Below are 17,089 nucleotides of genomic sequence, written 5' to 3'. Positions count from 1 at the left end.
AGATGTAGCGAGATGAGAGAAGAGAGATGCGGACAAGATTATCATGAGCCAGATTGATCGTTGCTTTTATGTTAATCTGCTTCTTTGGACGATTTGAATTTGAGGTGATGTTTGACGCACGGTGTTTTTCATAAATTGGAGGCCCTTTGAGCTTGTAGGGGCGCTACGCTTTGGCTACTCAAAGATCTCATCCAAGAAAGGAAATCCGCCCCAGCCCAGAGCCCAGGCCCACGTCACGTGGAGTGTGACGTGGGCCTGGGCCTTACCCGGCAAAATAAAAATGAAATGTTTGAAATATGATAATTGGTTTTTTACCCTTCTATCTGGCAACAAAACTGGCACATTTTTTTACAGGGAGTCATGTTTGCATAGACCACAATACATGCAGTCATAATGCAAACAAAAAACATAACTCTGATAATGTGCACTATCCTTGAAGTTGATTGGTCCTCACCCGAGACAGCTTTCCTTAGAGCCTAATCTCACATAGGTTTGACCAGATGACGCCAAAAGGCGCACAACTCAGTTTTGTTGCCAGATAGAAGGGTAAAAAACCATTTATCATATTTTTTACTGGCAAAGAGGTTCCAATGATGTTTGAAATAGTTTCATATGGCTATGGTGGTTACCTAACCATACTTAACTGCACTGGCCAGTTGCGTGAAGCATAGAAGTGAGATCAGTAGACCGGTAAACGACAGGAGGTGCATAATATACATGTATAATGTACATTTATTACCATAGAATACCCCACCGGCAATGGATACCCATTGTAATTTATATGCATTCATTAATCTCCCCCCCCCCCCTTCGCACAAGAAGGGCTCACGAGTGACGTCATCACATCTACCGTCCTCGATTTAAGGAACGAAACAGGAGGACTTCTCGACAAATCTGGCTGTCGCCTGATAAAGGAAGTTTCAATTACTGGCAACACATCGTGCTCAGATTGTTAATGTTGTGTATTTGCTCTCCAACACACCGATGTTGCTGTACTCGTAACGAATTGGCACGTTCTGTTTACGTGAGATACTTTTTTACTAATTAGCTGTGTCGAGTAGTGGCGGGTTGAACGACGCATTTATATTTACGCGATCTAACCAAAAAAAAACCTCTATTATAGACCGGTATAATGTTCGCTGCACTCGCTTTCGCAACCCACTCTGCAAGCTCTTACGTAACGCAGAAATCATGAATGATCAATTGCTGCGTAATACCATGTGCATAATTACGTACCATAAACAATGACGCCCGTGCGTGCAATTGACTTACGAACTCACACGCAGGAGCTGAGTTTCTCAGCTGGAGCACCATCTTACAGACCGCATGAACAGCAGACAACCCGCGTCTCGGGCAGCCACGTGTCCTTGTTTTCCACGATCGCGCCCCTCGTAGGGGTTATTCAATCTGACTGTGCCATCTTATTAAGGGACAACTGCCGTGTGGTGTTTTCTCGGCGTGGTCCGGGACTGTTTTGCTGTTGTTTTTGCTGCCTTGCCCAACCTTGATAAATCGGACTTGCATAGTTACTGCATTTATTTATATTTAGTGACTCGAACTTGATTTGGAGCTTTCGTGACTCTATTTTGCACTCATATCATGTTTTTTTTTATATTGTTTGCCATTGTAACCTGCTGATCAGCGCGTCTTGGACATCTGTGAAGAAAGAGCTTCATAGCTCACCGGATTCCTCCTGCATTCTAAATAAATATTCTCATTCTGAGATGTCCACTTGCTCGTCGTGCCGGGACGTTCACCAATCGGAGTCCCGGGTGGTGTTCGTCAGCCCCAATGCAGTTCTCCCCTCTCCCCGCATTGCGGGATCTTCTTCCTCCGGTGACGTGTCCTGGTCCCCGTGGCTTCAGAGGCGGCCACCGCGGCCACGACGCACAGCGCATTGGCACCTGTGGTGGGGCAGAACCGTCCCAGATTTGGTTCTCAAACCAGAACGGACCAAACAGCGCCTGGGGCGTGCGACCGCGCGCTCCGCGTGTTTACTGCAAACAGCGACGCAGAGGAGACGCGTCGAGCAGCAGCAGCAGCAGCACGCACACCACTCGCTATCGGAGCATCTGCACAATCAATGGGCTGTGTCCTCCAGGTCAAAAATAGACGATTGCACTTGAGCGCATTATTGGAACGGCCTGTTGCCAGCACACTCGCTATTACATTCTTAACGGACCTCCTGCGGGTGATTAATAATATGGGTAAGCGTATGGACGGCATGTTCTGTGCACGTGTGCTGGCACAAGTTGCTTAATTATGGTATTTATTGTCGACAAGGTGCGTGCTTTGCCGCTCGCGAACATCGTGAATGGATAACAGTGCGTCACCCGTTCGCGGTTGTGCTGTTTAGATCTCTGATGCGTGCTCGGGTCGTGTCGTGTTGTTGTGCTGCACAATGAACGACGTTTCTCTCCACGGGCTGCGAGTTGTTGCTGAAGAAGCTCCCGGCACGCGGAGTGAAACGTCGGATGTGGGAATGACTGGCAGGACGGAGGCCAAACATTTTCCACTGTAATACAAGGTCACTTAATTTTGGGCAACACTACTGATGGCGTATAAATACAGTTTTCAGTATATAATATTACATTTGCAAAGGCTGAGGCGCAGTCCTGCAATATCTCGCTCGTGCCACTGCTGGCAAAAGGGCCGCCACTACAGGCCACTCGAGGGTGTACCTATTTCTACTGATGGGTGGACAGAGGCGGGAGGTTTAAGCAACTAGTTTCCAAAATGACACGTGTGTCGAGAATTGTTCATTATTTACCACTTCGCGTTCATGAAACATCTCAAAATTGCTCCATGACAGACAACTATAAGCGTCTAAAAAATTCAGAGGAGGGGGAAAGGAATCTGCCCCCCCCCCTCCTTCCCCGCTGAGTGCCTCTCTGGAAAGGACGCTGCAAATCTGGGCCGCTATTCAATGTTATCGTGTTCTTTGGCGCTCTGCCGTTGGCCAGCATTTGTCCGTTCATTAAATATTGTGACCGTTAGCGATGGAGCAAGACAAACGAGCATTTAAAGGGTGTGCATGAGCGCGCTTTGAAATTGTTTCTCCGCATGGAATGCAGTCAAGTTGGAAGATTTCCTGAAATTAAAACAACCCACGTTCCATCTTCAATTCGGTATTTGCATATAGCCTGTTGCTGTCGATCTTGTCCTGGGTCCCATATTTTACACGGGGTGCTCTTGGCCAATACCATCTGTTAAACAGGCCTCGCTTTGATGATGAGATCGAGACGGTCAAAACCCGGTTCGCATAATTTGCATGCTTAAACAATTAATCGTCAGCCACGGTCAATCAACTGCTTGATGAAGGCCTCCCCAAGGCAATTATCACCATCTTGCGAGGGGGAAATTCGCCCAGCCCCTATACACAAACCACATTCAATCGCTCCGTCTCCCCGGTGGATGGACGGCCGATCGGACACGTTCCATTGCTTGGCTTAAAACAATATTGTTCCCCAAAGCCAGTAGGCTGATGGACAAATGGAATTATTCATTTATATGTGGAGACACAGCATTTATATAGAGTTCAAACTTACATTTGCGTTAATTCTCTGGAGCCCACGTGTGAAATTAACATCACGGACATCTCATCTAAGCTTCGTTCTGAGCGCGATTGTTTCGTACGTTGTGCGATTACTCATCGGGATTTTTGTCGTGTCCTCGTCGACTTTGTACGACAATGTTTTGTTTTTTGTACACATCTCGATTTTAACCTTTACGGTATTCTCGATCGCATGTTTCACACGTGCAGAAATGACAGACGTGCAGTACGCGGCAGAGGCCTTTCCGACATTAATTCACGCGCAAGCAGCAGGGGGGGGGGAATACATCGACATATATAATGCCCTGCACACACCCAATGCATTAATATTGCATTTCGAAATGAACACACGATTTTCACGGGAGGTTATTCCGGGGCAGCAGTGTTACTGGGTAAAGGACAAAATTCTTCCCCGCAGATGCCGATGTAGCTGTAAGACTAACACCGGCTCGGCCTGATAAGTCGTAACCACGTTCCAATTACACCCCCCCCCCCAAAAAAAAAATTTCACCCCCCCCCCCACATTCACCCGCCCCCCCACATTAACCCCCCTCCCCACATTCACCCCCCCCCCCACATTCACCCCCCCCACATTCACCCCCCCCCCCACACATTCACCCCCTCCACATCCACCCCCCCTACACCCTACTGAGCCCCCCACTTTAAAATGTCTGAAGGGGGGGGGGGTCCACACCTGAACGAGCAACCAACATGCCGAAATCATCTGCCAACTCAGCAGAGTTGATGCTGATGAAACACAGCCACTGAGTAGTGTTAAACCAGGTCCACAGCCGTGTACTTGTATATATGTATGAAGTACTTTACTTTTTAACGCGCTGCTTGTTATTCTCCACACGACGACGCGAATGAGCACTTTGTGCGTGATGTTATCTTGGCTCGTCATAACGAGTTCTGTCACGGAGTAATATGAACTGAAGTAACGGAGTGGTGAAGTATGGTGACATAATCCACACAGCCCACGCAGCATAAGCGGGCCCTCATCCAGCGTTCAATTTCTCTCGTGGATGAAAACATTACTTCGTTATTTAAACAGATAAAATCCTCAACAAATCAACCAATATACAGATTACACTGCCACTATCATCATCGGTACATATGAAAATATAAACACAATGCCTGGGATATTTGCTATTCCCCAAACAAACCACGCAGAGTGCAGGCTACGTCTGATACAACCCCAACACAACACAGGACCCACTTAGCCCAACCGCGCAAACACTTGAGTTATTATCTCAACACAGCCGCCGTAAGTACTTTCTTTTCCGCTAAGACACCTAATTATTACCACGGACGCTGATGTGATGATGCTAGCGTTCCGGTTGATTGGCAAGCATTATCGAGGATTTAGACTCGTGTAGAAATGTCGCGGGAAGGCGCGTTAGGGCCCGGCTAATGCCCCCGGCGTTACGGCAAATGGCTCAATGTGCTCGCACCAGCATCAGCGAACGGCGCTCATTTAGAGAAAACGCACGGGCACACAAAAAAACGGTCAATGTCGACCTACTTTGAAACGAAGGGAAAGGCCCAGAAACACACGCGGCTGCTGGCTCTAAAGCGTGCCCACGGGTGTCGGTCTTGCTTGTGGTGCGCCACTGTGGAGCCATATGTCAACTTGGACTTTTCATGCAGTGGTCGCGTGTTTTAAAGTTTTCAGGCACTGTGCCTGACCGGTTGTAGGTGTGTGTATATATATGCTGAACTTCTTTAGCACCGTACGTAGCCAACCATGGTCATCGGAGGTGCGGGGGAAGGACAACAAACTAAACACTGTTGGAACAATGCTTTTAGCGAGCACCTACGTGTATGACGAGGTAGGTGGTCAGCACCACGTCCGGCCACCTTTGTCTCTCTAGTGATGTTTACACATCGCATGAGGTGCATATCGGAGGGTCCTTTGGACCTAGGGGAGGCGCAGGACTGGTGTTGATGGCCATGAGCGGGGGGATTAAACTCGGGTTGCCGGGTTCATGGCGCAGTGTACACACCCGCGCTCACACACCAACAGCGCCGTCACACACACACAGAGCTTGCACGGTTGTCGTGCACTCAAACCACAAACTTGGCCCAGCTACGGAGCATGCAGCCACTCTGGGCCATGGGGCCCCGTGCAGTTGCAACACGTGCGCGCTCAATAATAATATAATAACATCTTCTTGGTTCTTTCGGTTAAAGTCACGTAAAATGGAAATAATAAAAAGAAAACCTTTTTTTCCATTCTACGTGACTTTACCGAAAGAACCAAGAAGATGAATCCCTGCAGTCACGAAAGCTTTAAATCGAAATATAATAACAATTATGGTATTCGCTCAATTATGATAGCGCAAGGCGATTGTCGCAGCTACTGTATGTTGCAGCGTGCAAAGGATAGTGCGCCCCTAGGGGGCGATGTCGGCGTGTGGTTTTACCCAGTTGGGTAATTCTCATGGAATTTTTGTCAGATTTGGCAACGGTGGAGCACCACGCCGGGGCACGCGGCCCCGTTCTCTTTCTCGAGACGCCACGGGCTCTTGAACGTTCGCCCACGTATGGCTGCTTGCAAGCGCAGCATTCATCAGGGCAGCCGCTGGGCTCGAGCCGCGGACCTCTGCTGCAACGAGCGGCCGACGCGCTAACCCATCGGCCGGGTCACCGTTCCAGCTAGCGACTCCGCTGGCATAAATAAGCACAATAACTCCGTGCACGAGGTAGAACGTCGTCGCTATTGTCGCTTGGGACATTTGTGGTTTAATAGCAGTGCAGCGTTGGAGTGGCTTTTTTTCCCCGAGCGCGACACAATATCTCCTTCCTACTGCTTTGTCCATCCGCATCTTGGGTTTTGATCAAAAGCTCCGAGGCCACGGTCCATCCTCACGCAAAGTGCTCGTGGTGCAGCGGCAAAGTGGGATGTGCGAGCACCTCTGTCTGACCTCTGCGTCGTCCGGCATTTCCTAGCGTGTCCAACATAATGGAAGTCTTCGTTCCACAAAGCTTCGGGTAAAAAAAAAACACGCGTGCAGCATTATCTGTTCCCAACACTTCCCTCTTTGGCTGCTTCATACGCACACACTAAAAAGAGACAACCGGATCGAACTACTGACTTACTGTTCGCAACATAAATTATAGTAAAAAAAATAACTGCTTCATAAGTAATACGTTTGTTTATAACAGCAGCCAAGCCAGCTTAATTTTCACATGAACAAAGGTCACGCTTGCATCATATGAAAATTATCAGCCCAGCAGATGTCAGATATATATCTGACACACGACTTCGTCACAAACTTGGACAGGCATTGGTCGTTTTTCAAACCAAACTGTTTTACCACAGGCTTGTTTACTCTGCTACTCGAGTAATTTTGCACCTACAGTTTTTTTTTTACAGGGTGGCCTCCCATAAAGAAGGACCCCGGTTCGATTCCTGACACAAGCACCCTTCTGCGTGGGGTTCTGAGCGTTCTCTTTCGCCCTGTACTGCCTGAGGTTAACTTCGGGGTACTGCGGTTCCTGCCACAGCTTAACAACGTCCAATGCCCTTGCTGTATGGGAAACAGGCCCACGTAGCAAGACGCTTTTGAAAGGGTCTTGATACTCCGTGTGGCTTTCCTGGAAAACAAAGTTGTTGTTATTATGACGGATAGGAGTCACAAGGAGAATTCGGAATCCAGAGCAAAATAAATATTTTTTTTAATGTTGATCCTAGATTTAGTTGTAGATAACGAAGTACGCGTTAATACCTACATTTGTAACAATGCACCCCTCAAACAAATCGATGGATTCCCACAATCTGGGGGGGGGGGGGGAGGTCAACGTTAAAGAAGTGATGTTGCTTTTGATGCTGTTTGCATAATTTGTGCCATCTCGTTTGCAATGCGCATCCTGTTTGCTCTTTTGTTGTCCATTCCATCTCACTCATTGCATTAGCTTGGAGGTAACGTTATCATTGGACTGCAATGTCCCAGTGTTCGTGGATACGAGGCATCAGCCAGCAGGGTATCCTGGCAACGGGCTCAGGGCCTGTGAATTCCGCAGCCTGCTCGCTTGCAAATTAATGACCGCGCCTGGCTACCCGCACGACAAAACAACCCTCATTTTGTTCGGAATTGGTCCAACTCAGCGATCATAATTGAGCAATTTTTTTTTCTGTTTGACGCCGGTTGTGTGAATGTAACAAACAGCCTTCGGACCACGCACACAAAAAAAAACAAGGGTGCAAGGAGAAGAAGGTAGCGTGGAGTGGGTGAGGACAGAACGCCAGGCTACGAAACTGCGAGCGCCGGACTACGAAGTGACATGGAAGCTGGTGGAGCAAGGAACGACTCAAATCTTCACGTTCGCACTCTTAGCGGCGCTCAATTAGGCGGACGCAATCGTCGCGCGGTCCGGATGACTCGAGAGGATGCGTGTGGGGCCGTCCATAAATGACGTCACGCGCCTAGGGGGCCTGGGGGGGTCAGACATTTGTGACGATGTGTGACGAGGGGGGGGGGGTGAGAAATGTGACGTCACGTAAAAATGCACAACTTTAAATAAATATAGACAACACGTTCTACTTAATTAAATATACTTTTTAATAAATGTTTTCCCCTACAACATCAGAGTGCAGCGCCACATTACATACGCACGACAATGACAATAGTTTAAAGCGATTTGAATCATATTTTATTTGGGGGGGGGCAGAGCTTTTTGACGTCATATTTGAGGGGGGGGGGGTCTGACTTTTTGTGACGCCGTGTGACGAGGGAGGGGGGTCAAAAATCGTCCAAAATCGCGTGACGTCATTTATGGACGGCCCCTGTGAGCACGTCGCAACACGCCACGTGTTGCACGCCGGTTCGGTGCAGAAACAACAACACAATCGCAGCAGGAATGTATTCATGCTTTGATAGCGAACATTGTAATCAAACGAGCGAGTGCTCGATGCCATCGTCATTAAAAAGGAAGCACTCGCTGCTCTGACGAAGGCTTGCATTTGGCGGAGGTGGGTTTGGGTCTCTGATACGTCGGTCGCGACGACAAACGCAAGCGAGACGACCGATTCGCTATCGCAAAAGCAAGCAATCGCATTTAGCGTATGATGTACTTATTAACCGTGTACGACATGCCGTTGCTGAGTAGCCACGCATAGCATGCAAAGTCCGCTTGAAATAATAATAAAAAACCTTCATCTGTTGTGTTCCCCGCCCGCCAAGCCCGCCACGTTCAAATTTTGTTGCGCAAAGGGCCATTAGCCACGACAAGCACTCGGTTGTAACCAGACATCTGTTTCTCCTTCCCCTCGGTTTCGCAGCACACAGCCCTGCGTATGAACAGCAATCTCACGAGCCCCGTCCGAGTTGCCTACGTCGTGGCAAGGATGGCAATAAACATAATCCCACGCCGTCGCCACGCACCCCGCCCGACAGGTCTGACGCCCCCCTCCTAGACGCGCGTGTCACCGGCAGAGAGACAGAGAGGGAGGAGAGAGCGCGAACTGTACGGCTTGCGGATTAAACTTTTTGACTCGACATAAAGCCCCCCCCCCCCATCTGAGTTTGGCCGATTCAAAGCGGGGTGGACCGGTGCGGCATTTGCCTGGGGGTGACCGTCGCAGTCCTCGCAGACGCACGGCGGCCTTGGAATTTCGTGGGGGAGGAAAACGCATCGAAGGAGAAGGTGGGCGAGGGAAAACACGCAATCTGGGGTGCTCTTCACGAGAATGGGAGAAATATTAACCCAGCCGTTAATCCCCCTCCCCTCGCCTCCGACCGAAGCCAAGTTCGCGACAGTGTTTGTTGACACAACTTTCGTCGTTGCGTGAACCCGCAGACTTGATTGCGGTCAGTAAAAGGGTGAAGAAGAAGAAGAAGAAGGGGTTGAGGCTCGGTGCAGAGATTGACATTGGCTTGAAGCTGTCACCGAATTCTTGACCTATGGCCAAACTTTGCTGCAGCCTGCCGACACTTCCCTCCAGAGCGTGCGGCCGCGGACGCTTCGCTCGGCAGGGAGGGGCCGATTGCAGCACGGGTGGCGGAGGTGCCAGGCTAGGGTCATCGAGGAAAATGCGAGTGGAAGACGCGAGCGCGGTGTACATCGGCTGGCAGGAGGGCGACATGGAGTCCGTGTGCGGGACGCAGCAGAACTCGCGGCCCGGCACGCCGCAGGACCATTGCACCCGGGCATCGTTCCTGCCACGCTGGGACCAACACCACCACCACCATCACCACCAAGACGACAACAACCAGCGCCAGGAAGTGGCCCCCACTCAAGGCTGGTGGCCCAGGTGGTGGCTCAGACCCGTGCCACGGCGGGAGGAGATCGAAGTGTCCATTCTGCCAGAGAGCCGTCCCCTTCATGCCCTGGTACGAGGGTCGCTGAGTGACGAGCTTTGTGGTCGGCCAGAGCACGTGAGAGTGGCTGTTTGTCTGCGTGCGCCGTGCCGGCCTTCATAGGCGCTCGCTAACAGCGCTTGCCCCCGACAGTCTGATACGGGGGACCTGTGTCTTTGTTCAGGGGAGCGGTGGTGTAGCGGTTAGAGCCAACCGGTGACGATTATCTGAACCGGTCCTGGGCCTCCCCTTGTTCGACTCAGCCTCAAATGAGTATCTGGTGCGGTGTGTGGTAAACATCGCCACTGGGGAGACAAAGGGCGGTCGGGCGTGGTGCTGGCCACCCACCCCCTCGTGTGCCGTGCCGGCCTTCATCGGTGCTCGCTAACCGCACTTGCCCCAACAGTATGTTAAGGCTACACGAGGAATCTTTGTCTTTGTTGAGTGTTCCAGGTGCACGCTAAGCCGCTTCGGTTTCGCTGGATAGAGGGAGCTAAGGGGGCGCGGTAAGGTGTCGAAAGCCGGTGGACTGATGTGGTACGGGAAGATGTGGAGCTGATCGGACTTGTAGATGACTTGGCAACAGCGGTGTCAAGTTCGGCTTCTGTTGAGGAGGCTCGTGAAGGACGCTGCTGGGCAAGTGGGGGCAGTCGCCCTCCAACAACGACGGGAGGGCAGAAGCGAGACTCGCACAACAATGCAGAGCACAGTTGGTGCACCTTCCAGTCAGCTCAGCTAGTCTGCTCATAATACATGAGCTCCTGTTGGCGAGCCTTCCACAGCGCACGTGGCCGTAAGTTGCACCTAGCCTGGCACAAATGGTTTGGCGACGTGACCGTAACTTTGTGGCGAATGGCAGCTGGTGTCGGTGTAGTGTGCTTCAGAGCACTTCATAAAGGCTGGCATGGCACACGAGGAGGTGGCATGGCCAGGATAGGTCGCTAACAGCACTTTGCCATCCAGTCTGTGTCGGCTATACAGGAATCTTTGCCTTTGTTTTCAGACCCGCTCAATTTGTGAGTGGCCAATATGTAGTGGCACAATGAGAATACTTTCTAATGTTTTTGAACGTACACATGTTGCACTGATTTTTTTGTTACTTAAAGTGTGCATAATTATAGCACTACCGTAAATTTTATTTGGCCCAACTTTACTGAGAGGGCAAACACAGACAATAAATACTAACGCCACTGGTCAAACGCGACCTTTCCCAAGCTCATCTTCATCTTTGCAACGAGCAGCGAATTCTGAGCGTTCTCAAAAGACTCGGAAGTGTTACCACCGCACACACAGCGAGACGATAATACATTTACAGCCCCGTGTCAAACCACTGCCTCCCCAACCGTGTCAGCCATTGGGTTGTTTGACCATACTTAAAAATAAACTATTTTTATTTTACCAGGTAAGGAGGCCCACCGAGCTACGTAGATATTTTTTCAGAAGCGACCTGGTCACAAATGGCAGCTCAACGAAGTTGGCTTATCGTGTGGAAATGTATAGCAGCCAAATACTCTAAACGCACGTTTCTGAATGTGGAGGGGAAAACCCGGAGGACCCAGAGAAAAATCCACGCGACACGGGGAGAGAGAGAGACGCAAACTGCAAATATGCAGCAGGCGTCAGGGTCGGGATCGAAACCATGACCTCCTGTACACCAGGCGAGGTGGTTAGCATCTCCTAGCCACCGTGATGATGATGAGAGAGAGAGAGGCCCGCAAACTCCAAATATGCAGCAGGCGTCAGGGTCGGGATCGAACCCACGACCTCCTGTATACCAGGCGAGGTAGTTAACATCTCCTAGCCACCGTGTGGCCCCTTCACCACGCCGGGTCCCAGCAGCAATAAAAATGCCTCACCAACAGCCGTGGTCAATCCACTGTTAGACGAATACTCTCCCCACGCGGATGCAAATTACAGCCGTGATGTTGACCGAAGCAACAGGGGGGCCTTCATCACAGCTCGTGGGGAGAGAGAGGGGGAGGGGTGGTGGGTTGGGGGTGAGGGGGGCACATCGCACACATAACTCGCTACTCAGTAACTGTGAACTTTGACCTACGCAATCCTCTACAGTTTACAACCCCCACGCCTACGACTACGTCCGCCCAAAATCAATGAACGCCTTGCGAACGTAGCGTTGCCCTACTGAGAGAGATCTGTCACGAGGTCGCGCCTGATGCTCAACACGAGTCGACGGCGGCGGGAATGAAACCGATGAGCGTGGTTCATGAGTTGCGACCCCACAGAGTTCAAATCAGCGAGCACCTCTCCACCAACTCCCCTACCCCCCCCCCCATTGAAAACCCTTGGGGACCCTTCCTCCTGCCTCCCTCCCCCCCAAGAAACTGAGGGAACCCCCAATAATCTGAGGCACAAAAATCTAACTTTAATATTTAAAAACAAATATTTTTTTATCGTTCATGTGAAAAGCTGTTACGTAACAAGGGCGCCTACTTTTAGAGAAGAGAGGCGGGAGGGGGCTTACAAAATATGTTTGCATAGCAGCAGCAATAGGCGAATGTACTAAACTGCTTGATCAACAATTCTAGATTTGAAGCTTTCGTGACTGCAAGGATTCATACTCTTAGTTCTTTCGGTAAAGTCACGTCGGTAAAAAATGAAATTAAAATAAAAAAAATAAGATCACGACGTTTCGGAGGCAACACAAGTCTCCGTCATCAGGTGGGACCGTCACAGCCAGATTTGCCTCACTTGATGCAGCAAATCTGGCTGTGACGGTCCCACCTGATGACGGAGACTTGTGTTGCCTCCGAAACGTCGTGATCTTATTGGTTTTTTTTTATTTCGTTTTTTTATGTGACTTTACCGAAAGAACTAAGAGTATGCCTGATGAACACCCACATAGTGAATGAAACAATGGTTTTGTAATAGCCTTGGATATTTGTGATTAGTTTCACTTGTCGAGCTGCCCCCCTTCGTGCAGGACTTGATCAAACACGGGCAGCAGCTGGCAGTGCGCTGCAAAAGGCAGGGCTGGAGTGGGTTATTCTCAAGTAAACAACAACAACAACACGTGAGCATTCATTGCACGGCCGTGAGACGTTGAATTGTGAAAGAAAAAAAAACGGCGAGTCTCAAGGGTAACAGTCCTTGAGACTTGACATGTACGGAATGTCATGGAAAACACACGCGTGCAATAATACGCAAAACAACAATAAGAGTTGATAACAGTGGCACGGCACAATTGCTTTTCATCCACGTATTGATTAGTCGAATAACACTTTATTCTTAAGGCTCCGAGATCAAACGATAAATATCAATGTATTTATTGTATCTATTCGGTTTAACGCCTGTAAGCGCAACAGTTCGTTGAGGGGAGTGGTGTATACACACATTACTGATTTTGTAAGAGTTTTTTTTAAAAATCATGCTTTAACGTGATTGTCTGTTTCCTCGTGTCGAGTTCAAATTATTTATAACTCCTCGCTTTGTAATGTTACAGTTGATATTGCAGCGGGCTTTGAGGGGTGGCACAGTGGCTAGCGAACCAGTACGGTCTGATGAATCTGGTGACCTGTGTGATTACTGGCTCCGGCCCACACCAGACGCACCTCCGATTAGCACGATCGGTTACGTACGGTGCGAAAGAAGTTCAACATACATACAGTCGTGAATAATATCTGAGCCGATCCTGCCTCCCGCCCCTCCCTTCATCACATCGCACTGACCAGCGTGGTGAAGTATGGTCAAACAACCGCCACGATTGACATCACGTGCAGGGGTCTTTATAGAGCAATGGACAGACAAGGGGCTATGACGTCATCATTTATTAGTATTATTCGTAGTAGTTTAATTTTGGAATGTTTTTGTCACCTGCGACAACATCACTGGGAATGCGCCATCTCAACAGATCTCGGAAGCTCACACTCAGACTTTGTGTGAATTGCACGGTGAACTTCTTTCTCACAGCCAGCCGTGCTAATCGGAGGTGCGGGGAAAGGACAACAACACAAATCACAAAAAAAAATTCTAATGAGTTTCCAATTTAGATTTCAAAGTGCATAGCTTCGGTGGCCTCCTAATATCGGATGGAAGAGCGTTCCAGACTCTGCAGAAGCTCGTCTGAAAGCGCGCGAAGTAGTGACCGTCTTTGTTCGATGGTTAGCCAAAAGTTGCTGCTGTGAGGATGACCGGAGTTCGTGTGATGGTTTCTGCTCCTTGACCTAGATCAGCAAGGTATTGTAGTCCATTCGTAGCAAGCACTTTGTGCGTAATGAGTACGAGCTTATTTCAGCTGTCAAGGCCCCATTGAGCCTGAGCCGAACAGACCGCCATCAGTGGCGGCAATTACAGGACATTGCAGGGAGGGAAACAGATTTAAGTGTGGACAGTACTTGGATAGGTGACCACTGTGGAGGGGCAGTGCATGTCCTGAAACGTTCACCACTGCCCAGCGTGGCGAAGTATGACCAAATATTCCTTACACGACCACAAGGCATGGGAAAGGCCCTCCACCTCGGACACTGAATTGACAAAAAAATGTACGTACACATGTATGGCCACCGTCAATAACCTTGGAGCAGCAACAGAGGGTGTGTGGGATGCTTGTTGTCACGTGGTTCCCTTCGGCACACACTGTATCACCTCCATACCCACGCGCGTGAATAGATGTGTCACCATGGCGACGCGAAAATGTAATGCACTTCAAATGTGCAGCATCTCCTGCGCAGATGTCAGAACTACTTACGGCTGGAGCGCGTGGCGGAGGCGATACAAAAGACATTCCCGGTGCAAGGCCATTGCCGTGGGAGATAGGCCTATCACCGTTACTGAATTTGCACACTTGCCATGCCTGGCGTATGAATACGACACGGCAAGCAGGAGACCCGCGGTGTTCCCTCGAAGCGGCGCCCAGTTATCCGACCTTTGTCACGACAGCCAAACCTCCACACGAACGCGCGCAAGCAAATAACTCGCCGTGTTCGTCATTGACGCTGCCCTACGGACTAAAAGAGTCGTTTATTCGAAAACACAAAATAACCAGCGGCTGTTCTTCTTCTGTCTGAGACAGGAGCCTCCAATGGGCGGGCACAAAAACTCTCGTAAGGGTCATCCAATATGAACTCGACTTGAGTGTAAAGTTGTGCTGCAAATTCTGAACTCACCCGAGAGAGAGAGAGGGAGGGAGGGAGCCGGCGACATTGACCGATGGGTTTCCGGTGCCCTCCCCGGCACGGCCGCTATCCGAGCCACCGTTGTCTCATCGCGGGACTGGGGCACAGGCTTCCATGCGCGCCTGGCACGGGCCCTATCATTTCTGTTGTTGCTCATTAATTACTTCCAAGGACAAACGTTTGTTTGGTAAAAAAAAAAGACATTGCAGCATCCATGCATGTGCATGACGTTCTTGTTTCATTTGTGCGTGTGCCCCACTGCCAACTCCCACTGCCTTAAAGCGCACGTATACATTCCTCCAGCAGCTTTGTGTTTTTCCCTATTAATGTTCTGGTCAAAATCCCGCCATGCACGGGTGAGATCTACTTTCTCTACTTCCTTCTACAGACATACAGGTGCCTCCAAATGAGACGACTGCCACCACACCGCGCTGAAACCTCAAGTCCCATACACGAGCTGTGGCCCACCGAGGGCATTATCCCACTTTCATCCGTTGACCAAAACAAAAATGACCACTACGTTGTTTGCAACATCTATTGGTTTTTTCAAACAGCAGGACTTCTTCACAATTCTCGCTGTCGCCTGGTGAGCTGGTTTCAATCACCAGCGAAAACGTCACGCTACTCGAATTGTAAATGCTGTGGGTTTTACTCTCCAACATACCGGTGTGCTCAACTAGTAACTCATTTTCTTGGTTCTTTTGGTAAAGTCATGTAGAAGGGAAATAATAAAATAATAAAAATAAATATTTTTTTTCCATTCTACGTGACTTTACCGAAAGAACCAAGAAGATGAATCCCTACAGTCACGAAAGCTTTAAATCGAAATAGTAACTCATTGGCACATTTTGTTTGTGTGACAAACCTTACTAGCTGGCTGTCGGGTGGTGGCGAATTTAACGACACATTTATATTTTTACGCGATCTAACCCAAACAAAAAAAACCTTTATTATGGTTCTATATGTTATTTTAATACAGGATATACAATAACGAATTATTTTCTTAATCTACTGCTGGATCACAGTCTCTCCAAGATGTGTCAGTCATCGTGGTTGTTTGACCATACTTTACCACGCTGGTGGGTGTAGGTTGGTGAAGGGGTGTGCCCAGGACCGGTTTCACTCGCCACCAATGCTAGATGTGTGACTGGGAATCAGCACCGTGTGCCAACCACTGCGCCCACCGTTCCATCAATTACGGCATAACCTCCGGCATCCTACGATGTGCTTGCTATAAAAAAAAATTGATGATGTTGCATTGCTAGTAGTGCACAAGCACAATTAACAACAACACCAAACCTCAACACACTTATCAACAACACTGCCTGAAGATAAACATATATTCGTCGCTGACTATACATTTTGTTTCCCTTAAGGCAGTGTTGGTGACGAGTGTGCTGAGTTTTTTGTTGTCGTTGATTGTGCATGTGCACCACTAGCAATGCAACATCAAAGTATTAGTTTATTAGCAAGCACATCGTGACATACCAGAGATTATGCCGGGATATTCTCGAGAGGGGGCTCTCTCTAGAGCTGCCTCTTAGGGGGGGGCCCTTCTGTCAGCAGTGGTGTGAGCTAGGAATTGCAGGGCTCCACCTTTACCCCCACAGTTGATATACAATCTTAAATTTGGTTGTGAGAATCGTTCTTCAGCTCGCTGAAACAATGAGCAAGTTGAAACAATGATAACACTGGTCAACACACTTTTTCTGGCATAAGCTATTCCAGTGGTTTTAAGGTAATGTTGGGGTGCTGATTCCAAATCTGGTATCAGTTTTTGTCTATCACATCAGGTTTTTGAGATATCAAATATTGCATTTTCAATAATAACTGCAGAAGAAAAATATTACATTAATGTGGCTATCTACATAAAATGATATTATAAACACACTATCCTAAAAATACAGCACCATATTTTAACACTAAAGCAGTCACTAACTCGCAACAACTTGCAATCATAAGTGACAGAGTTAATTTCGGGTAAAATCAATTAAAATGGGGTATGCCGATAGCATAAAAATGATGTGATAGAGCAAATCTGAGATCAGATTTGGAATCAGCACCCTGAAATTATTCTAAAACAGCTGCAAAAGTCCAGGCCA

The 17,089-nt window shown here is 49.0% G+C and overlaps 1 protein-coding gene across 4 annotated transcripts in view; it reads left to right on the top strand.

Annotated features, from left to right (window-relative positions):
• Positions 1-8,849: 8,849 nt before the first annotated feature.
• The window catches only part of LOC144732534 (regulator of G-protein signaling 20-like), a 49,938-nt gene continuing 41,698 nt past the window's right edge, over positions 8,850-17,089 (top strand). For 2 of the 4 annotated variants that reach the window (XM_078613968.1, XM_078613948.1), the window contains exon 1: positions 8,850-9,888. In XM_078613968.1, coding sequence (XP_078470094.1) covers positions 9,460-9,888 — 429 coding nt within the window. In that variant the 5' untranslated portion in view covers positions 8,850-9,459. The remainder of the gene's footprint in view (positions 9,889-17,089) is intronic. The other 2 variants (XM_078613957.1, XM_078613975.1) reach the window with 2 other exon arrangements.

The sequence above is a fragment of the Lampetra planeri genome, chromosome 2 (genome assembly GCF_965212315.1).
Source record: "Lampetra planeri chromosome 2, kcLamPlan1.2.h2, whole genome shotgun sequence".
Taxonomy (NCBI): Eukaryota; Metazoa; Chordata; class Hyperoartia; order Petromyzontiformes; family Petromyzontidae; genus Lampetra; species Lampetra planeri.
Note: the sequence above shows the minus strand (reverse complement) of the source record. Positions and strands in the feature narration are given on the sequence as shown.